This window comes from Haliaeetus leucocephalus, unplaced genomic scaffold, assembly GCF_000737465.1.
Source record: "Haliaeetus leucocephalus isolate CR32 unplaced genomic scaffold, Haliaeetus_leucocephalus-4.0 Scaffold273, whole genome shotgun sequence".
NCBI lineage: Eukaryota > Metazoa > Chordata > Aves > Accipitriformes > Accipitridae > Haliaeetus > Haliaeetus leucocephalus.
The window spans coordinates 72,749-100,223 of NW_010972709.1; the positions used below are offsets into that span (position 1 = coordinate 72,749).

At 43.6% G+C, this 27,475-nt stretch overlaps 2 protein-coding genes across 2 annotated transcripts; one reads left to right on the forward strand and one right to left on the reverse strand.

Annotated features, from left to right (window-relative positions):
* The first annotated feature begins 10,171 nt into the window (after window positions 1-10,171).
* Window positions 10,172-20,486, forward strand: EPB42 (erythrocyte membrane protein band 4.2). Its single transcript, XM_010569336.1, has 13 exons — window positions 10,172-10,352; window positions 12,292-12,477; window positions 13,173-13,403; window positions 13,999-14,117; window positions 14,846-14,968; window positions 15,371-15,548; window positions 15,928-16,066; window positions 16,451-16,554; window positions 16,868-17,110; window positions 17,935-18,252; window positions 18,555-18,715; window positions 19,150-19,283; window positions 20,220-20,486. The coding sequence occupies exons 1-13, from the start codon at window positions 10,343-10,345 to the stop codon at window positions 20,368-20,370; spliced, it is 2,097 nt and encodes a 698-aa protein (XP_010567638.1). The 5' UTR covers window positions 10,172-10,342; the 3' UTR covers window positions 20,371-20,486.
* A 284-nt stretch (window positions 20,487-20,770) lies between these two features.
* On the reverse strand, window positions 20,771-27,197 carry CCNDBP1 (cyclin D-type binding-protein 1). Its single transcript, XM_010569721.1, has 10 exons — window positions 27,159-27,197; window positions 26,915-27,085; window positions 26,186-26,267; window positions 25,655-25,751; window positions 24,367-24,440; window positions 23,990-24,066; window positions 23,269-23,522; window positions 22,810-22,870; window positions 21,758-21,804; window positions 20,771-21,373 (listed from the first exon to the last, which is right to left on the reverse strand). The coding sequence occupies exons 1-10, from the start codon at window positions 27,195-27,197 to the stop codon at window positions 21,265-21,267; spliced, it is 1,011 nt and encodes a 336-aa protein (XP_010568023.1). The 3' UTR covers window positions 20,771-21,264.
* Between the last annotated feature and the right edge of the window lie 278 nt (window positions 27,198-27,475).

A 27,475-nucleotide genomic window follows, 5' to 3' on the forward strand; every position in this document is an offset into this window, starting at 1 on the left:
CTATGACACTGGTGCAGTGTTCGTACATTATAATGACTGGGAGCACAGAAATGCAGACTACTCAGCCAAAGTAAAATGATGTAATATGAACGGAAATGAATAAAAAGGTACTATACACTATGCTATAAAGACACTGTCACCTCTTCCATTCCCTAACCTGTTTTATGGGCCTTCATGAATAGAATTACTAGTGGAAATCATTATATAACTTAACTTGAAGGAGAGGCTTAAGTGTGATGGTTTTCAGTATTAGAGCCTGTAGCAATGACAGCAGCTAGATTTCCAAGGAATATAATTTAAAATCACTGGTTTTGTAAGCTTCATTGAATATAATTTCATTATATTCACTAAATATAAGTTTTATTCAGTAATAGCCAAAGTACTATCCAAGTAGCTGACATAACTCAATTCTAGAATTAAATTTATCATTTCACCTAATTACTAGAAGGAAAATGCAGCAATAAGATACGGCAGTGTTACAATAGAAGTCTCTTTTTATGACTGGAGAAAGAGAAGCTATTCAATAAACAATACTCTTTAATTCACAGTTTCCCTGTTCAGACCATGATTTAATCATGTCATAAATTATAAATAATGAAACATTTGGCAAAGAAATGGCTGGGAGTAACAGTACAAAAGCAGGTAAAAGAAACATGTCCTTGACTAAGGAGTGGCAAACATTAGAGCATCTGAAATAACAACAGGCTGGAATAGCTGTTCCTGAAAACAGGAATGAACCAGAACTTCATTAGTAAATAGGGGATTTGTCATCTGGACTAAGACACATTTATTTACACACGTAGCTCCTCACAGATGCACCACTGTCTCAAAATGTCCAGAGATCTTTCTGGATGAACTAAATGAATGAAGGAAACTTCTCCAAAGATAAAAGGGTAAATCATTACCACAGCCAACCTGACTGAGACCAAAACACACTACATTTCTACCACTGGAACACTATAGTTAAGCACTATGCAAATTTTCATGCATTTACATCTCTCAAATTCACGTCCTCATACAGCCTCTATTATCACTTACTTTAATTGGGTCTGCCAGGAAAAAACAGAAAAGCATTTGGCTCTTGAGTGGGGGAAAAAAAGGTATTTATCAAGGAAAACATACTGTAAGAGATGTCTTATAGCCCCTGTACTATGGGTTCAACCCCAAATCTTGTTCAACTGGCTACATCTCTACCATCACCCTCTCCCAGAGAAGCTTCTGGATAATAAATTTGGCATTTCTATGTAAAATTTTATTTGAATCAATTGACCTTTTAACAGCAGCTTCCATGAAATTTCTTGTTGGATAACACTGCATTCAGGTATGACAAACCCACAGAGGCAGGAATACACAGAAATTCTCATGCAAGTCACAAAATATTTTGAGGAAATAGAGAAGTCACAGCAAGTGTACTCAAAAGGAGTGCAGGTGCACAAATAAAATCTCCTGTCTTCCAGGAGCATATTGTTTTATCCAAGTCTTAAACCTCCATTTGCTAAAGTCTCCTCCTATCAATCACATATGCAAAAGTATCATTCCTAGTTTTATCTAAGACAATATAATCTTTAGAGATTTATTATTTATGTAGTTGCACAGATATACACAGCATTCTTTTAAAAGATGTGGTAAGAAAAAGTCTTTGCCCCAGTTTACTCTTTTTAATGAGCACTAAAAGGAAAATATAAAGAACTTTTATTTTTACAGGTGGTTAGATCTTTAGGACATGAGAAATGTTAAGAACTCACACGAAAAGAAAACACTGAACTCAAGAAATCATTCTGTTTTCATCTGAACAAAATGCATTTGATTTCAGCGAGTCTCACAGAACATGACTGCAACTGGCCCCATGTAATGGTGGAGCCACAAATGCCAGAATAGCTACCAACGCCTCAGAAAAAAGAAGGAAAAAAAAAAGAAAGAAGAAGAAGAAAAAAGTTAATTTTAAAGGAGTTTACAGGAGAGCAAAAACTGGTTCCTGTTCCCATTAGGCAGAAAGACATAAAAAAAATGCAGTTGATTTAATGAATAAGTAAATTTCTCAATACTCTGCCACCTTAGATTCTCAGTTTTGCAAAGTAGCTCCAGAAACAGTTTCAAACAAAGCCAAAACTGATCTCTGTACTGTTTTGATTATAGAAATGACCTAAATACTTTCTATTACAACTTTTCTAACTTAAGCACAGCTAAAAGCTTTCAAGACTTATATGTAACTCTGAGACTGCATTTTAAATACAAATGATGGACAAGATAAAGGTGTCAATTCGGAAGATTTATTGCAGGAAAAACTGAATGAGCTACCATACCGGCCCACAACAAAGGACCCCAAACTGTACCCTCTTCATAAGGAACTGCAGCAATTGCCTTAGAGTATTTATAAAGGCTTTGCTAAGCATAAACATGAACAATTTCCCAAAGAGAAAATTAATGTGTGTGGAGACCCACTTTACAATACTCTCTGGCTTTGTAATCTCATCCCCTACTAGTCTGAATCTATTCTAGGACTAATAGGCAGTAGTAGCGATCAGAAACCCTAACCAACACAGACAATCAGTCAATGCATTGGTCCTAATTATTTTGGCATTATGCATTTTGATAAAATTGCAGTGGGGGCTGGGGGAAAGGTTGGGTATTTTTACTTTGCTCCAAGTCAGAAACTTCTCACTGTACTACTGGAAGAATTGGCCAAACTTGTCTACGAGACCACTCGAGAAGAAGACATGTATTTTTGTTTTGTAGTGGCACTACCTTCAAGCTGCTCACGCCTGCTGTCACACACTTCACGCAGCCCTTCATCTGTATCTTACAAAACCATTGTATCTACTCTCTTAACTCATGTCAGAGGAAGTTCCATCTGTTTCCTTTCATGTAGGTATCATAAAGCAGACAGGGGAAAAAAGACTGATTTTTCTGTTTGCAAAGGCAGATACTTCGCAATACTTCCAGAAGTGCTGAGAAAGCACAGGATGGGAAGAAAAGGCTCAGGACAATATAAGCGGAAGGACGTATGAAAATTCACAATAACAGTCACTCATCCTCACTCCACAAAGCTGCTTAAAGTACATCATCTTCCTCCATGAGGAAGGCATTATGTCACCCACAGCTAAATACCATCACTGTATCCATTTATTCCTTGCAGAATTAACAAGCCAAAATAGCAAAGATCTGAATGTTCCTAAGAGACAATTTGACCTTTTCCTCCTGACAGCACCTGGTACTGTCCAGCAATGCAGTCCCAACTTACCCCAGAAAGTGTTTCACAAACACAAACTGACTCTGTGACCCAGATTAAAGAGGTCTCATTTAAATTTCTTTGATTTAAAGCCAGCAAAATCTTCAAAACATTTTATTACATCAATTACAATATTTTGCCACCCACACATACACTTACAAGGGATGCGGAAGCTTGTCAAAACTAGTCAGCCCAGAGAGACTGGAATGAAGAGTGAAAAGGGGACAGATGGACAGGGACACAACACACGAAGATGCAGACACACACAGAGACAAATTCAGATTTCTCCAGGCAAAGGAGAGGGGAATAGGTAGCTTTGCACCTATCCATTAAGTCTTGCAGGATCTTGAAAAGTCAGGGTATCCAACCCTCCACCAGCCCCAGAAAAGGTCTTGATGGTATTTCACAAAATCTCATTAAATCTTGCAAGAACGCAGACTGTCACTACATTTAACACACAGTACAGCCAATCCATTCAAATTCCTTCAGTATTTCTTCTTAAATACAATCCAGGAAATTATTTCAGATAGTGTTTGTCACACGAGCTTGGAATGACCTCATCCTAATTAACTATTTGTAAAGGAAGCCTGCTGTTCAAAGGAAAATCAGCCCTAAAGCTTGTGCCAAGTTTCAAGCTTTGCAACATTTGGGGCTGCTCGGTTTTCAGTGTGTCAGCATTATTAACTGCACTCAGCAACCACACCTGGTTCAGTTTCAGTGTTAAAATGCAGATCTGGCCATGTACAGTGCCATGTACAAGAAACACAAATTCTTCCTGCATTAGACATATGACAACTCTTCAATTAAACTAATGATTATTACAGAGAAAAACGTGTAAGTGCCCAAGGAAGGATTTAAATAACTTTTGCCAAACCTACAATCTTTACACAGCCCTTAGTCAGAAGTCAGTGGGAGTTGGTGGAGTAAAATATGGCTAATTATCAGTATTTTTCTTTATAAATATGCAGTTTAAATCTGAGCATGCCCAAGAGGCTGACCCAGCCCTGATTCTATTCTGATCACTCAAAAAAATCAAGCGAGCACTAGCTGGTATGACACATTCATACTATGAATTGGTCTTGAAAGACATTAAAATCAATCTCCAGGATGGTGAATGTTTCTCCCCACCATTCTGTTCTCCTGATCTAAGTTTCTAGAGCCTTGATTCAGGCAGTCAATTAAATTTCTACCTTTTTACAGATTAAAAAAAAAACCAACACAAAACTAAATACAACCAAATAGCCAGTTGGTAGTTTGAAATCACTTGGTTCTGTCATCAAAGCTGCATTGCTTTACCACTTGGTATCTATCACTCTTCTGTACTGAATCTGGAGGGTACTGCTCACTATAAAAGACAAAAGGCACAGTGTAAGCATTTCTTGCTGCTCTAAAGAAACAAGAAATCTCACCAAAAAGGAAAATTCACATCTAATTCATGGACGTGCCATGTAACATAGACACAATAATGGGGAAACTTAGATGCACGTAATTTTTGATCATTATATTCAGAAACAGACCCAGTTATTAAAGATGCTCACGTAACATTTTAAGCTTCTATTTTTATAGGTAATAAAGATGATACAATTTTTATGGATTTATGTTTGGACCTGTAAAACAAGAAGAATCTGTAATATCCAGACAGGATGGATACTTTCAAGAATGCTATGGATCACTTTTCCTTTAGATTTCTATGAGCATGTCAGGGACGCAGTGGATACAGAACAGTGACAACACTTGCCTAGACCTAGATGAAGTTTTTCAGAAGCAGCAGTGCAATAAGTGAGTGCAAAAAGGGTACAAAATCTGCTCATGACATAAAGCCATTTAAATTACTGAGGACTAAAAAACTATCAGGAGGTTCAGAGGGTCCCAAACAAGACAAAATAGATGGTAAGAATCAGTGAAATTCAGCTTGGTAAATGCACAATAGGAAAGCAATTTTTAGTGAGCCATCATGCAGAGCGTTACATCAGCCATATCAAGTGCAGAAGGAGACCTCAGCGTAAACAGACAGCTCAACTGAGATACCAGCACCTTGTGTTTCTACAATTCCCACAAATTATGTTAGACTGCAAAGGAGACAGGAGAGGACTACTACAAAGAACATTCATCATTAATAAGAACTCTCAGAGTGATATTAAATCTTGCATATCATGACAGACTCAGTCTTGGAAATCATCAACTACGAGATGATGCCTCACTTGCTGGGGTGAAGCTCATGCGCATTCTTCTGAGGCATCTGGCATTGTGTACTGTCAGAGAGCACATTAAACTGGATAAACCTCCATGCTTATGCATTTTAGAGACAAGTATAGGTTTGGATGTGGTTAATTATGAGTGAGTGAATGTTCATTCTTACCAAATCCTTACAATGAAGAAGAGAATTCACTTGGTTGATTTCATGGATCTTGTGCACATGAGGTTACACATGCTAACGCTGATGTTAACGATATTGCAGCCTCAGGTTCAGGGGTTGAAATCAGCATAAGCAGAATGCTGGTCTATTACAACTGTAGTTTTACAAACAACAGTACATTATCAGAAGCATGATTAATGTGTGTTAAATGCATGAGCAAATTACGTTCACAGCTAGCAACTGTACAGGACAATGGATTGCAATACATATTATAATAAAGGACAGCTTAAGCTCACACACTTCGACTTCTTGAATAAAAGGAAGCCTGAAAAATAAACCTGGTATCAAGCTGACTTTGTGACTGGAGAGATCAATGAGAAGGACTTACAGGAAGAGGTGGATGTTCCTGGAGCTCCAGCAAAGATAAGCTGGTCCTGTTGAAAAGACTTTCTCTTTTTGGAGCCAGAAACATGTAACTAATAGCTATGTGGAAAGCATATGAAAGAACCACCCCGTTATGGGTTTGTGTGGCGCGGGGGTTTTTTTGGTAGCGGGGCAGGGGCCGCAGGGCCGGCTCCTGTCAGAAGCTGCTGGAAGCTCCCCCAGCTCCAAGCCGGGCCCTGCCTCTGGCCCAGGCCGACCCAATTGGTGACAGCGGTAGCGCCTCTGGGAGAACAGATTTCAGAAGGGAAACTGGTAGCGAGTGGGGGGATTGCAATGTGAGAGGAACAGCTCTGCAGATACCGAGGTCAGTGAAGAAGAACGGGAGGAGGTGCGCCTGAGGAGGTTGATGCCCCCGCAGCCCACGGTGAGGCGGCAGGCTGTCCCCCCGAGCCCATGGAGGGGAGCGGGGGTGCGGAGGCCCCCCAAGATGGCCGTGACTCCATGGGAAAGCCCGCGCTGGAGCAGTGTGCGACTGAAGATCGGCCCGCGCAAAGGACCCACGCCAGGGAATTTTGTGAGGAACTGCAGCCTGCGGAAAGGACTCATGCTGGAGACGTTTGTGAAGGACTGTCTCCTGTGGGAGTGACCCCATGGTGGAGCAGGGGCCGAGTGCAGAGTCCTCCTCCCCCTGAGGAGGAAGGAGCGGCAGAGACAAGGTGTGAGGAACCGACCCCGGCCCCTGGCCCATTCCCCTGTGCCGCCAGCGGGAGGAGGTGGAGAGAACCGGGAGTGGAGTTGAGGTGGGAAGGCAGGAGGGCTGGGGGGAAGGTGTTCTCAGGTTTGGTTGTACTTCCTAATATCCTCATTTTGATTGAATTGGTAGTCAATTAAATTGATTTTGTTTCTTCCCCAAGTTGAGCCTGTCTTTTGCCCGTGACCGTAAATGGTGAGCGATCCCTCCCAGTCCTTATCTCGACCCACGAGCCTGCCTTTATATCTCTCCTCATCCCACTGGGGTCAGGGGGGGCAGGGAGCAGAGTGAGCGAGCGGCTGTGTGGTGCTTTGTTACCGGCTGGGCTGAAACCACGACACAGCCTTAAAACAAATCTGCAAGACAATGTAAGTCAAAAGGTTACTGAATTTGCCCTTTACAGTTCAGACTAAAAAAAAATAATACTATTTTTCTGAAGTGTCTGATCTTCTTTGCTGGAGGAGCTTAGGGCAACACCTTTGGAGGACCCATATGGTAGAGCTACCTGTCATTGTACCTGAAGGACTGTCCATTTGCCCACTTCCTGACACAGAACATACCACTATCAACAGACAATGTTGTACTGAAGCTAGGCAATCAGTAACAGAGGAGAACCTTTGTGCACAACTCCAAATACAGTTATGCCGAGTGCACGGAAGAAATACTACTCCAAAGTGTTAGTGTAACCACGTTTTAACCACGAAAATATAAAGAACACAAATACTTGTATGTACACTTTAGAAATACCTGTCAACATGTCTCTAAGTTCAGAGTGCCTGCATAGGCGTACAAATTGCTGGTTGTGTACAGCAAAATAGTGCACCAATCCAAACCCAATTTTTTGACAGTGCAGTTACAACTGCAACATATAGAAATGACTGCATCATTTTAGTACCTTCAGTAATGCAGACAGTATTTTGGGTTTGCCTTTGCCAAACACAAGTGCTGAATCAGACATGAATGGCATTTGAACTAGAAGATGAAACAACTAACAGAAAACCAACATACGAGAAACCCATATTCCAGACAGAAAGAAAGGTGATTCACAAGTAGGAAAATCTCAGCACTTCTGCTGAATGTTTTGACATCTGTAGTGGCCAATTCCTGTGTCTTTGTCTCAGATCTTGGATAGAAAACCTCAGCTATCTAATTTAGGATTGCAGATTTTCACCAGGTGGAATGCCTGAACAAGCACTTGAGTGCAGCATGCAGAAGTCTCTTCTGTGTGCTAACCTTTTCAGTGGGCCTTTTTAGCCCATTTCGTTGTAAGAAAAGAGACAAAGGGACAATAAGTAGTTCTCTGTTCACTACAAAGTGCATCCTCCATAGCAAATACTACTTGCAATTGCCAATTTGACCAAGAGATGGTACTATGTGTATACACAGCCATTACAAGGCAGTGGTGATAGGATAAATACCTGCTTGTATCTAAACCACTCTCCGATTTAGATATTCATAAACACGTATACTGCAAAGGTGCTTTTAAAAACACTGATCATCCAAAGAAAGTCAGAGGTTTGAGCACTATCAATTGGCTTACAATTCGCGTACACTTAAAGAGCATGAATCACTCATTACATACTGTGTTTAGCTCTTTATATAAAAAACAAGTTCAAGACACATACTAAAATCACACATAATTGATATTGAAAAATGTATGTTGACAATAAACTCATGGAATTTTCTGGAAGATCTCCCCAGTGTGCTTACATTTAGTGTTTCCCAATTTCTGCAACTCTGATGACATCCATGCTTCCTAATAAAAGTGAAAGCAGTCAAAGCCTACATAAGGTAGCAACGGGCCCTTGCCACAAAGAAGGGTAATGATTTCCTGGGATGCATAAGCTAAAGTATTGCCAGCAGGTTGAGGGAGGTGATCCTTCCCCTTTATTCGGCACTGGGGAGCCCACACCTGGAGCGCTGTGCCCAGCGCTGGGCTCCCAAGTACAAGACAGACATGGACATACTGGAGGGAGCCCAGCAAAGGGCCACAAATATTATGAAGGGACTGGAGAACCTCACATATGAGGAAAGGCTGGCAGAGCTGGGACTGTTCAGCCTGGAGAAGAGAAGGCTTAGGGCGGGAACTTGTCAACTTATACAAATACCTCAAGGGAGGGTGAAAAGAGGACAAAGCCAGGCTCTTTTCAGTGGTGCCAGTGACAGGACCAGAGGCAATGGGCACAAACTGAAACACAGGAGGTTCCCTCTGAACACCAGGAAACACTTTTTCACTATGAGGATGACTGAGCACTGGCACAGCTTGCCCAGAGAGACTGCAGAGGCTCCATCCTTGGAGATATTCAAAAGCCGTCTGGACGTGGTCCTGGGCAACCAGCTCTAGGTGGCCCTGCTCGAGCAGTGGGGGTTGGACAAGATGACCTCCGGAGGTCCCTTCCAACCTCAACCATTCTGCGATTCTGGTGAATCTATACAATTAAGGCTATGCTTTAAATGACTAAAAATAAGAGAGTTTGTGTTTAGCTTAAATGATGCATATAAGCAAGCAAGTGTGAAGTTTAATATGCAAATACTAAGAAAAACACTAAGCTCACTGGACCATGTTGTGCAGCAGCTATCTAATATAAGTCTAAATCTCATTCTAGAACAGCTGCAACTACCTCTGAATACATCAGTGCTTATGTAAGATATGGGTCCCTTTTTCCTATTGTACATGTGCCTACACTGATCTCTACATGCTATTTTACAGCCTAGTCATTCAATATCTTCAGATTCCTCTACAACTTTTCCAAAGCTGCCTCCCTCATCTTTACTACTCAGAATAACTAAGCAAGCTTTGCCACCTCATGTCTTTTTATCAGCTTCTCAAATTTTTCATGAATTTGTGGAAGATCATAGATTTCTGCAAAACTACTGGTGACTCACCCCACAGTGAAAACTCTTTATTTCTGCTGTCTTATTTCCCATCTTTTGACCAATTATTTATCAATGCAGTGACCTTCCTTGTATATTACGGCAACTTTAAGAATGTGTTTAGTACAAGTCTCCAGTGTGATATTTTTAAATAGTCTGCAATATGCCACAGAAATTTTACTTTTTTTTAGTTGTTGCTTTTAACATGTTTCCTCATTTTGAAGTGGTTTCACTTTTTTGAATTAGGCACAAGGGCAATGGATGTATTGACTTTTTTTTTTAAACTCCTTGAAGGGTTTAGGGTTTAAGTAGCTTAGGGTCAATGCTGGAGAGCAGCTCTTCAACACTTATATTTGAAGCGCATCCTGCGCGTTATTGTTTAGAGCCAAGTTAAGATTTGCATTTCCTACTCTGGGGTCCCCAGTGCACAGCTCTTTGAAGAAATTGTCACCAGCTGTCTTTAAAGCCTTCACATACCACTGTGGAATTTAACCTCATTTGTAGGTAGGAAAAGTCGCCCCTTTCTGTGGGTCTCCTTTGCATGGTCTGAGAGATAAGAGTCTTCAACTTCTGCACAGCAGGCCAGCAAGATAAGCTGAAGGAGAGGTGGCAACATCATGTCCCACCCTGTATAAAGAAATTGAGCAAACAACTTTGCAAGTGGATAATTTTTAAAGAAAGCTGAAGGAAGGAGCCATCGCCCAGAGCAAGCAGGAGGTGAAGACCTTCACGCTACAGGGAACTAGACATGGGCCAAGGTAAGCAAAAATCACTTTGGTTAGTCCCAAGCATTTGGCAGTTGTCTGTCAGGAAAAACAACTGTCCCTGCTCCAAGACAGTGCTTGTGAGGGTTGTAGAAAAAGTGAGCTTCTTACAAGGCAGGAGCCAAGAAAGTGCTCTTAAGGCTGAGGGAGTTCAATTTGCACAGAGGACTGCAAGAAAAGGGACAGCAAACAAAAGATGGTATCAATGCCTAATACGAATTTGAGAGAAGCAGTAAGAGGCAGCCAAGGCAGACATGTGAGAGTTTGGAAGCAAAGGCAATAGAATTATGCTTATCATAGGGGATGGGGGCCAGGGGGTGGGGGAAGGTAAGCCAGACTACAAAACTGAAGCAGAGAGATGCCTAAGTGTTTTAGCCACTTCAGCAAGGACAGGGTCCAGGTTCCAAGTAACCTTGAAGGAAGTGACAATAAGATCCAAGAAAAGTCATATGAAGGAGAGGGAGCCAGACTGCATATGAGTCACCAGTCTACAAGACAGCCAGAACAGACATCTTCATCGCAGAGAAGAAAACATACGAGGTCAGAGCTGGCTCTGTAAAGCTTAAACTGGTACAGGGCTATGAACTGGGAACAGCCATAAAGGGATTTGAAAGCCAGACCAGAATCATTCACTGAAAACAATGCATGACAGAATTCATATAGCAAAAAAGAAACAAAGAACACAATCCAGTGGGACTCCCACAACAAACACAGAAGGGACAACAGCAATGGGAGAAGGTATCAATACAGAGGACAAGGCAAGTTAGACATAAGGAGAGAGCAGACCAATGAAAACTGCAAAGAGTAGTAGATGTGGCTTTAGCACAGGAACAATGGCTTTAGATAGCAGGTGAATGCTCTGTGGATTATTTTTTTTTTTTAGCTGGAACAAAGGGAGGAGCCTGGGTCAGCAAGGGGAGGTATGTGACAGGATGTGTCATACAAGGGGCAGCAGTTACAACCTACAGGTCCAAGGATCTTAGTGATGAGTTGGGAGCTGAAGAGATAAGTGAGGTCAGGATGATCCCAAGGCTGAGAAAAACCAGGGTGTTATCTGCTTCTCAGCAAGAAGTCTGGAAAGATTAAGAACACCACCAAAACCAGAAGAAAAGTACAAGTATATAATCACACTACAGCCATTGAGCACCAAATTGGGTGCTTGACATTGTGACAATTTTTTTCTCTCTTCTGGTGCTGGACAGAAGCATGTATGATGAGTATGATGCATGTATAGGAGGGAGGAGGAAGAGCTCTTCTGTCTCCTGCAGCTCTGGGTGTGAGAGTGCCAACTAATGTGCTGCAAAGAAGGAACAACTGGTGTTTGATTTGCTGTGATCCAGCACAGTTCCAGGATTACACAGCCACATTGCATTTGAACCAGCAGTGAAGTCTGCACCAGTTGCTGGTCTTTGGTGCATATCAGACATAGATAGTGCAGTAACTGCTGGAAGAGCTTGCACCCACATCACAAGTGGGGTAAAACAGCTTGTCTTCTGTGCACAATTTCAACCATGTATCCACGTGGAGAGATTGCTGCTCTGAGTGCCATGGGTGCCCTTGAGTACACAGAGTAAGACTCCAAATGTAGTCACAGTGCATGCTCAGTACTAACCACATAATCTATCATTTGAAGGCTCAGGTCTGTTCCACGTCCTTTCCTGTGCAGGAAGGAGCTTTTACATAACCACTTGGTTCACTTAATGATGCTAAGGTATAAGCAAAGGCAGTTCATTAGCCACTTGACACAAGAACAACCAAGCTCCTTGAGACCCTTACAGGGGTCCTTACTGGGCAGAAAGTCTCAAAGGCAGGGGGGGACTGTCTGAGTGGAAAAGCACATGAACAGCTGTTTGTGCATCTCAGGATGAGGCCCAGGGCCAGACTGCGGGCCACTCACAGCCCCAAACTCATTCTGTATCTTCTCACACTACAGGTCTGAGCATCGAAAATTGTGATTTCAAGATCACAATGAACAACAATAACCACCACACAGAAGAAATCAGCACTGAAAGGCTTATGGTGAGGCGGGGGCAGCCATTCACTATCACTGTGAGCTTCTCAGCTCCAATACACAACTACCTGCAGCAGCTGAAGAGGACCCTCCTCATAGTACAGACAGGTAACATCATTACCATACCTATCACAGCTCTGGTCCTCCAGCCACCTGGAGAACAGAACTGGTGGCAAAAGCCACGTCCAGAGCTGGACAGAGGTGCCCACATTTAGAAGGGAGGCCAGTGAACTGTTTTTCTAAGGCAGAGTCTCCTGCTGCTGGGACTGCATGGTCAAAACTAGATCTCTTTCCAGAAGAGACACTGCAGGACAATAATCAATGCACGTTCACTACTCTATGGTTTGAAAGTACTCATGGGATCTCTCCTCTCTCCTGGCTTTTGGTTTAGGAATGTTCAAACTTAGCTAGCCTGTTACAGATGTTTTCTGTTACAGAGTGTTTTCTAGTGAGACCTCTGAGAAGGGCAGCAGCATTCAGCCCCAGCTTGTTTTACCATAATCTGAGCATTTGCCTGTGACTTTTGTTATAAGATACTGAATGCCAGGAGCAGGAGGTCTGCACCATTCTGGCTGTTCCTGGTTTCTACAAATCTATGAAATACACATCCCACTTTCAAACATGGAGGCCTGAGTGCAGTACGAACCTTAGGAAGATTCTGTATGCATTAAGCTGGTAAAGGGTTAAAGACTCTCTCCCAAGAAAGGAGAGCTATGGCTCCAAATATAGACAAAGTCCCTGCAATCTGCATGGGGTGAGGCTGCATGTCTAGAATAGACACAACCAGATCTCTTTGGCTGCAGGATCACATCCTTCCAAAGCACATGGAACCCAGACTGAGTTTCCCATCTCCAGCCTGGGAGACCAGAGGCAGTGGAGCGCAGCACTAGAAGAACAGGACCCATGCTTCTGGACGATCTCTGTGAACACACCTGCCAATGCTCCCATTGGCCAGTATGCTCTGCTTTTACATGCCTCCAAGTCTGACTGTCTCCTGGGCAACTTCACCCTTCTCTTTAATCCCTGGTGCCAAGGTATGTGGTCAGAAACAGAAAGGCAGGCTAGGATCAGTCACTTCACGAAAACAGCTTTTGAGCTCTGGCACTCTGCCTTCATGGAATTGGAGGCTGACTCACCTAGTGCTCCCTGCCACTCCTGCCCTGCTCCTCACAGCACCTCAGGAAGGAGGTAGGGGCTAATAAAAGCTCAAAGCTGCCTGCCTCAGCACTTCCGCCCCATTCCTGGAGTACTCCTGTCCTCCTCCTAAGGGAAAAAATGTCTGATAAAGTGTTTCCTATAATTAAGATTTTAGGGTAAGTCAAGATTCTAACTGGTCTGATTAAGGCCACTCTATCTGTCTTAGGAATAGAGAAGTCAACAGCCAGCAGAGTAAAAGAGCTAGGTAGTACAATAGCCTAGGTCTGGAGGAACTTTTTGAACAAGGAAACAGAGATGACAATTAAATTCTTCTTTCCTGCTGATTCAGAATCATTGGTATTTTTCCAGGGCAGAATGCCAGGGACTGCTGAAGTCCCTGGAGTGCAGCGAAGTCTGCTGATGTTAAGAGAGATGCAAGTGCATCTGAGACCAGGAATGCTTTCTTCCTGATGCTTTTTTCCTCTAATCTAGATGATGAGGTGTTCTTGGCTAATGAGGCACAGCGGCAGGAGTACATTTTAAACCAAGAGGGTGTCATCTACTTGGGGACTGAAAATGCAGTCCTAGCACAACCCTGGGACTTCAGTCAGGTAAGAGGTCCAATATGTCTGCTCCCTTACAGCCACCAGCAGAGGAAGGGTGCGTATCTCCTGTGTGTACAGGATGCTACCCATTTCCATGCTGTGGCTTTGATGAAAGAACCTGCTCTCTGCACTCACTGTCTTTGTCTAAGCCTCTGCAGGAGAACAGGGACCTGTGTATGAAGTCCCATAACCCAGTATATGTAATTTTAGCTACCTTCTCAGGCTGCCCTCTATGATGAAATGCATTGATCTATATCTGGGCCTTGTGTGCCTTCCTTTCATCAGCAGATATAAAAGCATTTAACAGAGCTTAGTAACACTGTCTCTATTTTACAGGTAAAGTGAGGACAAGTAGATCTTCCAATTTGCCCAAGGCCATCTGACACAGCCACTGATTAGAACGGGATTTTACTCCACTTTAGTGCCACCAGATCACAGAAGTACCTCTGTGCCAACCTAGAGGGTGCTCCAGAAAAGCAACAGTTTCCCCTCAATCAAGGGATGCAGTATCACGCTAATGCATTTCCCACCTTGCTTCAATAAAGCTGTAGGTCAGCCTTTAGTACGGTGTGCTCCCCCTCCAAATTTCTGCCTGGAGTTATCCTCCACAGCCCACTTATACAAGACTATCAGCAGAAAGGGAGAAATAATCTGCACAGTTACAAACCCTTGCAGGCACTCCAGAAAACAAATGTTCAGGCCAAATTTCCTGAAATGATGTGTTCTTATTTCAGTTTGAGGAGGATATTGTTGACATCTGCTTCACGCTCCTAGATGTAGGTGAACGCCATCAACTAGACAAGGATCACACCCAGCGCAAGAACCCTATTTACATCTGCCGCACAGTTGCTGCCATGGTAAGGAAAGCAGACAGCAGCCCTGACCCTAGCAGAGGAGACCTGAATGCAGAGCAAAGACTAGCATCTTCTCAATTCCAGTTTATGGCAACCCACTGACCAAAGAGGAAGCCTGCCCAGGGCTGTTCAAAACAACACCTCCTGCCCATCTCCAGCCCTTCCTGATATTCCTGCCGCAGACAAGTAGTGCTGAAGGAGTTTCTTAGCAATGACAGTACACTTACTGAATAAATCTCAGGGGATACTGTTGCACCTGTTCTGCTCAGCCATGACCTTCATGCTTTGCACAAAAAATCCTTTTGGTTTCATCTGCCTTGGGAGCAGCTTCATCAAACAGGATGAGGTATACCTACCAAAGAGAGGCAATTCCTTAATCCGTCCTTCTCTCCTCCTTCCCTGCAGCTGAACTGTGATGAGTTTAGAGGAATCCTGACAGAATGTGGGACTGGGCAATACTATAATGGGACACCACCTTCCAAGTGGCTGGGAAGCAGACCCATCCTCCAGCAGTGGGTTGCATCGCAATACAAGCCTGTCCGCTACGGGCAGTGCTGGGTGTTTGCTGCAGTCATGTGTTCAGGTACAGTGGTGGTTCAAGTCTTTTGTGTTGAGCAAAGCCTTATTTGTTCTGCAGAACCTCTAGCACATGCCTAAATTCCTGGATTAACACAGATCCCAGTAACATAACCTTTAATCTTTAGGTGAGAGGCAGACCCTCGGAGTTCCTCATCAACATTCAGCATCGCTAGCTTTGAGATAACAGAGTATCAGTGCACACCATTCACAGAACGCATCTATGATAGCTTATTTCCTGAGGGGCAATGCCTCTTGCAAAGTCCAAACAGCAGGCCTGGTGCCATTCCTAATAGGCCCAGCACCAAAAAAGGCTCTACATCCATCAGCAGAGGCACCCTTAGGGGAGGATGCACAACTGATTCACAGCTCTTTCTTCCACACAGTTCTGAGGTGTCTGGGAATTCCTACCAGGGTGGTCACAGGCTTTACGTGGGCTCACAACACTAACAGCAGCCTGAGTGTGGACGAGTATTATGACGAAGATGGGACACTGCTTACACAAGACAAGAGTGCCCGTGTCTGGTAAGAAAACATGGCAAGGCCCAAGCAAGAATTTGAGACAATACCTGGATCTAGGAAATGATACAAGGGGAAAAGAAAGAAGTAAACAGCTGCAGGGGGATGGATAGGAGACAGCTCAGCTGAGATCCTGTCTACATGACCTGTTCTTGAGAAACTGCTGCAACCCAAACTGAAGAGTGCCCTATTACTAGCACCCACAAAGGAAGAATGATAGTCTGGTCCAGCTGGAGAAACTCCACTTGTGTCAAAACCCATGGTCTCTGCTCTCCTCAGCATGCGCTGAGCTCTTTCAAAGGAGCGTTAATTGGCTATGGTTTGGCTAAAACTTTACTGTACCTCAGGGCTCAGTCCCTTGGTATAAGCACATGATGTTGTCTCTTGCAGGACCTTCCACGTTTGGAACGAATGCTGGATGGCACGAGCGGACTTGCTACAAGAGTACAGCGGGTGGCAGGCACTGGATGCCACCTGCCAGGAAAAAAGCACAGGTAAGGTATCAAAGCCAGGCTTAGGGGGGTGGGGGGAGCTGAGCAGGAAGCAAATAAAGCAGTTCAATACTCCTCCCTTCCCCAACTTCCAATGGAAGGATGCAAAAGGACAGGGACTCACCCCGTTGACTTTAAGCACTAAATCATCATTCATGTTTGGTTTGTGCAGTTTGTGTAGCTCTAAGAGCTCTATCACAGCACTGCTCCCTAATGTCCTCCTAGACACTTCACCACTCCCAATATAGGTCTAAACTAGGCATGGGTCTGGTTGGTAAAACACCTGAATCTTAAATGGGCCTCATTTTCTTTTCAGGTCCATCCTTCTGTGGGCCAGCCCCTGTTCAAGCCATCAAGAAAGGAGACACAGAAGTTGATTATGATGTCTGCTACTTCTTTGCTGCCCTCAATGCCAAGTGCCAGGTCTGGATACAAAAAGCAGATGACACCCTCAAGCCAGCTCTTGGTGGCACAAAGTACATTGGCAACAACATCAGCACCAAGAGCGTGGGCAGTGAACGCTGTGAGGATATCACACACAGCTACAAGTATCCTGAAGGTACAGGGTAGGCAAATGGCTGAGCCCATTCCCTGCCAGTGTTACAAGTGAAGATTAAAGGACTAGAGAACAGAGCCATATCAGAGCATTAGGGTCATCCACTTCTCACTACTTCCCCTTCCTGAATGGCACAGGAACACCTTAGTCTTGCTGTCTACAGAATCAAAGCATAGGTCATACCCCAAATTTCATCCTGCTTAATTACGTTAACCATCTCTCTAGAAGGCCACGCCTTTCTTCACCACGCACTTTCCTGTCTGGAAAACCTTCTTTCCTGATTTCTGTTACCTGTACACTCTGTACATTCACCTCCCATTACCCTTATAATATATATATAGATATATTTCAGATACCAGCTTTCTGAAAAGGACTGTTGTACTCCCAGACATTGTCTCAATCCCCCCCTCAAAAAGCAGCTCCCCCTTTAGAACCTATTACCGAGCTCTGTTTCCCTGACGCAAGCCTACCATCTCATCTTAGCCTATGGCATGTTGTCTCCTTGGCAGCAGTCCACCACAAGAGAACACAGTACCGTGCCCTAGCTACAGCCTCTTTTACTCTGACAGATGTTAACACCAAGGTGCTTTAAAAACTATGACATATCTTTCCAAGTAAAATCTTTCAGGTACATCCAATGAATGTCCTGTCAGCTGAAATTCTTGAACCGCTCCAACCAGAAGCACAACAGGATATCTCTCTATGCTTTTAGAAACCGTTATCTACAGTACTGCCAGGATAATTCAACGCCATCCTTCTGCATTTACTGCTTCACACTAGTAAACAGGAAAGAATACTAAAATATGTGCTCCCTTCTTTTGTGACAGGTTCTCTTCAGGGAAAAGAAGTATTTGACAAAGCCTACAGAAATATAAAGAAACTTGAGACAACCAGCAGCAGCAGCAAAACACATTTTAGCTCCATTCCTACTGCCCTCGAAGAGCCTAACCTTTTCATCTACCTCCAGTCACAGAGTTCTCTGCTACTGGGACAAGATGTTCTGCTTTCCATTGAAATGTTTAACCACAGTGGTGGAGAAAAAGCTACTGACCTGATAGTTGGGGCCCAGTCTCTACATTATAATGGTGTGTCCATTACCCAACTTTGGAAGGAAGAGTTTCATTTTATCCTCAAAAGCAATGAAGGTAAGGACTGTACTGGGTGCATGGCTAGAAAAGTATATCTAGTCATCTCACTTCAGAATTAGCCATAAGTTTACAAAAGGTTGGCGGAATAGTTCATTGTAGGCGATTGAAATAAAACGCTCTGGCAACATCACCATAGAGATTTTGAATCTGCAAATCCAGTTGGGATCACTTAAGCTTTTAAATGCTGCAGCTTTTAGTACAATGTTGGGCACTAAATACTCCTAGGTGCCACACAGGCTACAACCAGACTGTACTTATCATCTGCATTGACATCTGTATTTCACCACTCTCTATTCCAGCTAACAACCTGCAGGTCTCTGTGCCTTACTCACAGTACAGAAAAGAGTTGGGAGAGAACCATCTGCTTAGGCTGACTGCCATGCTGAGAGTCGAGGACTCCTTCTACATATACTTTGCACAGGAAGAGATCAGCATTTGTGATCCTGCTCTCACTATTGAGGTTAGATCAGTTTATCACTCTGTTACTGCAGTAGTGAGAAAACAGCTTTCATAGTCATAAGCAGCAAAAAAATTCTGCTGGGTTGGGTGGCTCTCCTCATGCTGTCTTCTTTCAAAGTACTGAGACATCAGTTTGGGAAATGTGAGTTGTGCCACACCGTTGTATACAGTACTCCCATGCCTACCTTGTCTATGTGTAAGCGTAAGGAAATCCCAATGACTCCTAACTCACTCACCAGTCTAGAAATCAGAGACTGCAGAAGGAAACTGCAGCAGAAGACTGTAGTCGAGAAGAAAGTAACCTGGACTTTGCCTCTTCTGGCAACTGACAGCTCAGGCTGAGACCTCTGGCACCAAAAAGTCATTTATCTCCCTTTAATCATAGAAGCAGCTCTTTCCTTCTCTCAGTTTCAGCTCATTTCCTTCTTTCAACAGTTTCCAGAAAACATGGTACAGTATCAGCCAAGCATAGCAAAGATCAGCCTCCTGAACCCTCTCACCGAACCCTTGGAGAAGTGTGTGATAGTGGTGACAGGGCGAGGGCTCATTTACAAACAAAGACAGTACAGGTAAGTGCAAACTGATTGATCTAAATGGAAATGGTAATGGTAAATGGAAATGGTAAATGCAAAAAGAGACACAATACAAGCTAAAGAAAACCTTGCACAGGAAAAGCTGTCCCCAAAAATAAGCAGGCAACAACATGACAGGAAGAGACTGCTACAGCATGAAAGCCCCCAGGCATCCCGTCCTTAATTTACAGATAATATGTAAGATTTTCACACTGAAAAGGAGAAAAGCCAGATAACAGAACTTTCAACAGATGTGCAATATGTAAGTTGAAGCCAGTATGACATTTGTGAAAGCTTCAACCCCAAAGGCCTAGACAGCAGAAGGAAAGCCCCCTGCCAACAAAACGGGTAACAAGAAGTACCACAAGACTTAGGCAGAAATACACATTAAAGATGACAACAGTTATAGATTACTGAAATGAGCTATAACACTTAGAAATTATTTGCTGTTGTTGAGAAATCAATCGCTTTTTTGCTAGCCACTTGAACATCTGTAAGTAGGGTAAAACTATACCATTTGTGACATCTTTCCACCCATTACCCACTGTCAGCAATAAAGACAGTCCCTGGGTACAATTTTAACACTGTCTTCCCCTTCTCTACTGAAGAAGCAGGCAAACCCAACTTAGCCAAGAGTCATCCAAAAAGGCATGCTCTCCTTCACATGAAAAAAACTCGCACATCTCTCTCAAGAAGCTGCATTAGGACAAAGTAACCATAGATGCCTCCATGGGAAATACAACCCTCCTGTCATCTATCCCTCCCAAACTACTGTCAGATCACAATTCCATCGTGGTAGTTTAGATAAGATTTTTTTTTTTTTCTTTCCTTTTTTTGGCACCATACTCCTGTCTAGCAAATGCATCTCCAGGGCCCCAGGAACCAGAAATACAAAGAGATGTGCTTCCTGTATAATCCCTTCTTGCCTTTCAGGCTGGACTCTGTGCAACCTAAAAGCATTCGACAGCTGCAAATCCCATTCACCCCCACCCAAGCAGGGCCCAGAAGACTCACTGCACATCTTACCTGCCTTCAACTCCAGAACCTGAAGAGCTACAAAACTATCGACGTTGCAGCTGCCTGATGCCCAACTTAGAACAGGTCCTGCAGTCCTGTTTACAAAAGAGTGGTCATGATCTGTGCCCTGATCTTAGGCAAGCATAGATGTTAACAGTTTAATTAAAGTTGTATTTAAAACCATGTCTGACTTTGATTATTTGTACAAACTCAACTCTCTCCCATCTGCCACTATGCCCACCCTCCAGTTTTATAAGTTGAACCTTACTGTGACAAAGATGTGCTAAATGCTCAAGCAGATGCAGCATTTCTCACCATGCATATGTGCTGAACCCACCCCTGCTTAGTCATTTTTCCTTACCCGTGGCAAAAAAAAGGATATCCTAGAACTTTAAAGTTATGATAGATGTAGCATTTCTCTAGAGATACTCTTATCCCCCCCCTACAGATCCTTGACATTGGTAAAGTAGTAAATAATATTTTCTACTGCTTTCTGATGAAATAGAAAGGAGAAAGATAGTTCACTCTTTTCTAAAGTTAGAAAGGAAATAGCAGCAGTGCTGCATATTTTTTAATGGTTCACTGGGCTGCTTGCAAAAGAAGCAAGACCCTTTCCTTCTGGATATATTTATTCTCTGCCACCTGAAAACAGATAAAACCACTCAGGCAAATCTAGCAATATTTTATTGTTCTTTGAACCCCATAGTAGTTGTAATGCCTGCAGAATGGGGCACATTCACAGCATTAAGATGCAGCACCACACCATCCCAGGAATTCAAGCAAAATGACACCTTCTGCAATGGCAAAGAGCAACTCCTTGGGAAAGTTTTACCAAGTGGCAGTAAAGTTCTCTCCTAAAAATATTGTTCTCATCATTCTCCCAGTAGTTGGAGAACAGCGAGATTCACTGGAAAAGCATATGCCAGAGCCAGTGGCAGCAACACATGTAGACATGGAAGAGCTAAAGTTGACCATGTGTGAAGTTCTTGATTTTGTTCATGTTGTGATCTACTGCACCAGTTAGAAACTGCACCCAGCCTTCCTCTGATGGTGGACATACATGGCTTGTCCTGTAAAAGTGGAGGAAATTCATTAGGAAAGCCTCCTGGGTGTCTTATACCTATGCATCCAAACACATGGGTATTGTGAAGTGCTGAATTTCCACAGCATTAGAACAGGACTGCTATAGCCCCAGAGTGCTTTGAGCAAGGAAGAACCCACATCCATGTCACTAGTCCCAAACCTTTACATATACGTGTGTGCCTTCAGTGCAAACCACTTTCATCCCTACCATCCTTTTCTTACTTCCAACCCTTTGTAACTGGGTAACATCATAATTACTCCAAAATGCCAGCATTTACTGTCTAGAAATGAGTCATCTTTGACAGGAGGCAGAAAGATATCAACCTTCATAGGGGGGAACACCCACCTATAAAACTGTAAATCATACTCACTTTGTAATCTCTAAGACTTTCTTTAATACCGAGGCCAACTTAGCAGCCTAGAAAGAAACAAAAGGGAAATAAGGTGAGCCAAACATGGAGAAAAAGGGGCTCAGCAGTACTGGAAAAGAAAGGGGGGTGCAGGAATGTCCAGCTGAGCCAAGAATGAGCAAAACTGCCACAGATACTGATGCAGAAGGAAGCTACCCATCACTGCCATGCTGGGAGTGTCTCCCAACCTACTGCCGGCTGGGACAGGTGAAAATAAAGACAGGCTGTTTTTTAAAGCATAAGTTAAAATGCTTTTTCCTTTAAAAAGATAAGCGTATTAGAAATTGGTAACTGATATTAAAGCATGAAGTTACAACTGACTATAATGCAATCTGATATTAAGCAATACTTTCTTTTTTATCCCAAAAAAATCAAGTCAGCGGCCAAAGGCATGAAACCAGAATTAAGAATAAAAAAAATCTCAGATATGAGAAGATACATACTTAATTTATGATCCAAGGAACCCCTGGAAGTCATCTAGTACAACCTCCTGCTCAAAGCAAGGCCCACCTCAAAGTTGAGTCAGGTTGCTCACAGACTTGCCTGGTCAAGTTTTGAGTACTGCCAAAGGTGGAGATTCTACTGCTTCGCTGAGCAGCTTGTTTCGGTGCTTTATCACCCTCACTGTCAGAATTTTTAATTTGTATTTTTAATGTAGGTAATTTTATTTGAGCAAGTCTACATTACCCGAGGAAGGAAATAGACATGCAGTACATCGGCAGCCTTAGACCTCACTTTCCTGAGGTACTGTCATTAGACATGTCTATGGATTATGGTTCAGAGCCAAAGCTCAAGTGGCCATTCTCTTCCATGAAGAAGATGAGGAATGCATTTCCACCTGAAGGAAGCTAAGTGTGCAAGAACCAAAGGGGACTCTTCATCCCTAAGAACTTGTTTCTGAGACAGTCACTAACAGCCACCTCTCCCCGACAGTCACCTAATCCCTCCAATTCGACTTCTTCCCCTTCTCTACACCACATGAGTAGACCTCCATGCAGGCTACAGATACTTACATTGAGTCGCACAGTCAACTGGTTCATAGGTGGATACATGCTCAGTGCCAGCTCATCAACACTAGAATAGAAGAGAGGGGAGCAATGGAATAAAGGTCCTGATAGCACAACTCACGGATCCTGATCAAAGCCTACACCCACGCTGAACGTAAGTCAGGAACAACAATGCATGACAAGGAGACAATATCAGTCATACCCATGGGATGCTTCTCACTGCCTTCTCAGACATCTGCATGCCATGAGACATGGCCATAGCTCCACGCCAAGCTGCAACATATATTCCTCTCCTAACTTGCACAACTCTCAACAGCCTATGCCATAATAGTCTCCCCATCACACCTGCTTCTACCACCTGCTCACAGCTTCAATATCATAGTTTTTCCTAACCCATTCTCCAGACCTCAAGAAAGACAGGGGCTGCTCTGGAGCAAAAAGCGGCATGAGGAGAAACATGCTTACCTTGGACTGATCTCATTAGCAATGTCTGCAAGATCATCCAGCTGAGCGATCTGCTCTGGAGAATCAACTTTGCCATAAGCCTTCACTACACCCAAGACCTTCTTCAGGCAAGCTTTAGAAGCCTTCATTAATCCCATGCAGGAGCTAAGCAGCTTCCGGTCAGCTTCTGACCAATACGTATCTCTGTTGCCCCGAAAGCCCAGCTCTTCATCTTCCATGATGTCACTGTAGGGGTCTTGCCCTTCCACCAGAGCCTGAGAACATAGATGCACTAAAAACCCAGAGCCTAACATCAATTCCAGCAATAACCAGGAGGAAAGGGAAAACATAATCCAGAAATCATACAATTTACGGAGGAATCTCGCTCCAACCAGCATCTCAGTTGCCAAATTCTGTTAATCCTAGCAGGACTGGATTAAGAAAAACTAATCCCCCACTCCAATTCAACAGAGCAAACAGCAAGAACCTGCTGTTCCTACATCAACCTAAACACCACCCCCACCCTTGCAATTCAGGACATGGCTTTATGGAAACCTTATATAAAGTAAACCAGGCTTGAGTTTAAAAAGTCATTAAGATCCAGGCATAATACAATAATCTAGCTCATATCAGAACAAATCTAAATCAAAGCCTGTATATAAAACAATCCCTGTGTTCCATCGCTGAACCATCACTGCAATACATCACTGCAGGTTCCTCAAAGGCTTAGGGGCTTCCTTACGTGTTCCATCTCCTCCAGAGCATCCTTGACCACACCTAGACATGCAGCCAGAGCTGATGCAACTGCTGCCTGGTTATCTGCAAAAGGATGAAAACCATGGCACTGCACTGATTCAAATCAGCTTGCAACAACAGTCATCTAGGTTTGAGATCATTAGATCTCGAGATTATAGGATCAAACTTTTTGCAGAGCTCAGAGCTGCACTACTGCCATGCAAAGAATATGGCCGGGCTTCCAAGCTTATGCATTTCAAAAACAGCTGGGTTTTGCAGAACGTGTGAGCCTTCATTGTACTAGCTGGAATGCCCCTTGCAAGGGCTATTGATATTCCAAGACAACATGTCCTAGTTCTGTTGTTCTACATACACAATACTCACCTCGCGGCAGGTTGGACACTTGCTCACATGCCTCCCACACACCACCAGTTGATATAAGCTGATCTTGAGACAAGCTGAAACAAAACAAAGTCCCCCAAAGTTAGACTCAATAACACCACTCTGCTAGACTGTGGTTTTATTTTCTGCACCAAGGACAATGCACACTAGTAGAAGCTCCGCTGGAAAGATGTCACCAACCAGCTTATCACCAGTATCTGTGTAAAGCAAGAAGTGCTGGCTCCTACCGAGTTTAATTATCCACTGGAACAAGAAACAGGAGCCTCTTGCAAAGGCCTCTCAAGGTGCTTAGGCATATTATTTATCTTTCAGAATCTATGCAAATCAGAAGTCTGTATTAGCGATTAATGACCTCTGCCAAAGGGCAGTGGCGTGTAATCCATCAAGAGAAGCAGCTGTCCATAGTGGTCCAATAACTAGCTTTATAAAGTTGCACCATCATTGTGTATGACGGTTCAGTCCAAAGCAATAACTGCCAAACAGTGCAAACGCTATCCAGCGCCTTCGCGGGAATCCTGCTCCCAGCATCCTTCCTTGCCACAGACAGAACGAAAATCTATTCTCCAGGTAGGCAATGTACCTGCCTCAAGCCACTGGGACAAGAGGGTACTGCCGGGGCCTTGAGTGTATTCCACCCTCCTAGGAGTTTAGCTGGCTCAGTTGAAGAGTTTAGTTGGCTAAGTATAAGGTCAGCTCCTTTGCTGATAGGAGGTACTGTGAAGAAAGCTAGAAGCAAGGGCCAGCCCTTCCTTACCCTAGGAGAAGATTTTACCATGAGGTTCTTTCACTGGGCCCTGCTTGTGCTATGTCACAGCTGTGTAGCAGTTATGTCTGCACCCAGTCTCACGCCCCCTGGATTCTGACCTGGATCCTGACCCACTGATTTGACCTTCCTGCCTTGACCTCAGACCCAACTCATTGTAATGGACATGCTGGGCAATCACTGGATAGTGTCTGATGCTGGTTATTCTCTCTGGACCTGACCTTGATCCTAACTTGCTGGCCTGACTTTCCAGCTTGACCTTATTGCTGTGGGCTTGTCTTGATGATCTGAACTCTCAACTGAACCTCCCTACCCTCAACAGCATTGCTCTGCTCACTCAGATGCTGGGGGACAGGGCCTTTGCTGATGAGGCCACTGCCTCTTCCTGCCTCGTAACAACGCTCTGCTTCTGCCTCCCCCCTTCCCTTAGGAAGCAGTCTGCACTTGCTGCTTCCTAACAAGTATACCCGTAACCTTTTCTTCCTTTTTTTTCTGGAAAATTACTACCTCTCCAATGGAGCACTGAGAATTGTTTCTGTGAGTTGGATCATTCCTTCCACTACTTCTGTGGTAGCATCTCGCACCATCTTCCGAAGAGTAGTACCTGGTTGAGATCGAGAAAGAGCAAGAAAGTTGCCACCAAGTCAGCGCCAACAGAAAGCAACTGCCAAAGATGAACACACACGCTGCTCCGTTTGAGTAGATACACTGTATAAATGGAGTTACAGGTATTTTGAAGGAAGAAACATCTTTCCTAGTTCCAAAAGGACTTTGGACAAAGATCTCAACACTTTATAAACATGAATGCTCAATCAAGGATACAACTTCCTAAATTATCACTCTTTCACAGACAGAATTCTGCAGGAGCAGGCAGACAAGTGGTTCACTCATAAGCATGTCGCAAGTCTACAGAATAGCTGATAATGGGACTGCCTGCTCATGGTAACTTGCTTTCCTACAGATGCCAGATCTCATATTAGGCTACGAAATACTGTGTTTCTTTATATAGTGCTGACTGCCCTGCTGTCACTATCTCACCTTGGCCCTTGGGGAGCCAGTAGTACACTGTGGCAACTGCAAGAATGGCATTTTGGACATCTTCGCTCAGCTTCCGGCAATCCTGAAAATGGACAGGCAAAAAGATTAACCGTGAGTAGTGCATGGCTGCACTGCATTTAGAAAGTCTCACAAGCAATCCGTTACATTCAGATTGCTTTGAGAAAAGGGAAGCATAGTAATGGCCATCTTGCTGAGAAAAAAATACAGCACAAGAAGACGACACAGTAAGCAAGGTATACACATCATAAACCACCTTATGATTTGGTAACAAAACACACCCTGGTGTGGTGGTCATGCATCAGAGAGGAAGAAGTAGCTGAGATTGTTATTCTGAACTGAGGTTTTTTTTTTCTTCTCCTCTAAACAGAGGTGTGAAACCAGTCTTAATTAACAGTAAAAATATTGCATATTCTCTGTTAGATCTAAGGTCTGTATTATCCAATACCTTGTCTCTATCAGCAACCAGCTGATAGAGGTTGAAGGAAAGAATGTAAGAATACTTCTATTTGGTATGTCTCCCTAACTTACAGTTATTAGTTCTCTGGGCAGTTCTTGAATCGCATTAATACACTCCACAATGCATAGCCCATACCAACATCCCTTGTCTACACTGTACCAAATTACTTTGTTTTAGCCATGTGAACCAAGAGACACCTGAAACTTATCACACACACTGCAATTTCACAGTCTGTGGGGGCTTCTGCTCACCTCTGCAGAAGTCAGTGGAGGCCCTGAGAATGCCAGACTCAGCTTTGTAGCTTCCTGTGATGTTACTTTGAATGTCTGACCTAGAAAGGATTGAATAGGAGCAAAAGAATAAAAAGGAGCTTGGGTAAAAGGTAAAAGAACAGAGCAGGCAGATGAGCAACATCTCTGATGCTACTTTGCCCTATTGCTTGATTACCATTTCTTCCTTCCCAGCAGTACAAAGGCATAAACTAAATCCCGCTACAGAAGAAGAAAAATTCCAGGGGGTATTAGTGCCACGCATGCCGCACGTGTCCTACATCTGCTTTTTTTCTAGTTCTTTTTACTCATCTGGTAGCGATATCCACAACCACATTTTGTGTCCTGGTCCACAACACCTTCACCAGGAAACGCTGTGAGCCTTTAACAGAGACCAAAGCCTTTAGGAACCTAGCCGCGACAACCGTTCGACGCCGGCCGCTGCTCTGCCGACGCCAACGCCCCGGAGCGGAGGGCAAGCGCGAAAGCCCGGGCCGGAGACCTCGCTCGCAAGCCAGAGCCCCGCCGCGTACCGGCACCGCG

What these genes read in the sequence shown, in the direction of transcription:
- EPB42 (XM_010569336.1), top strand. An exon ending in CCTCCTCATAGTACAGACAG is followed by an intron (nt 12,478 to 13,172) that starts GTAACATCATTA and finishes CTTTGGCTGCAG; the next exon opens with GATCACATCCTTCCAAAGCA. An exon ending in CTGCCAGGAAAAAAGCACAG is followed by an intron (nt 16,555 to 16,867) that starts GTAAGGTATCAA and finishes TTTTCTTTTCAG; the next exon opens with GTCCATCCTTCTGTGGGCCA.
- CCNDBP1 (XM_010569721.1), bottom strand. Translation starts at nt 27,197, where the DNA reads ATGCGTGGCACTAATACCCCCTGGAATTTTTCTTCTTCT. An exon ending in CCTGGAATTTTTCTTCTTCT is followed by an intron (nt 27,086 to 27,158) that starts GTAGCGGGATTT and finishes AGGGCAAAGTAG; the next exon opens with CATCAGAGATGTTGCTCATC. An exon ending in AGTGTCCAACCTGCCGCGAG is followed by an intron (nt 24,067 to 24,366) that starts GTGAGTATTGTG and finishes ATCCTTTTGCAG; the next exon opens with ATAACCAGGCAGCAGTTGCA.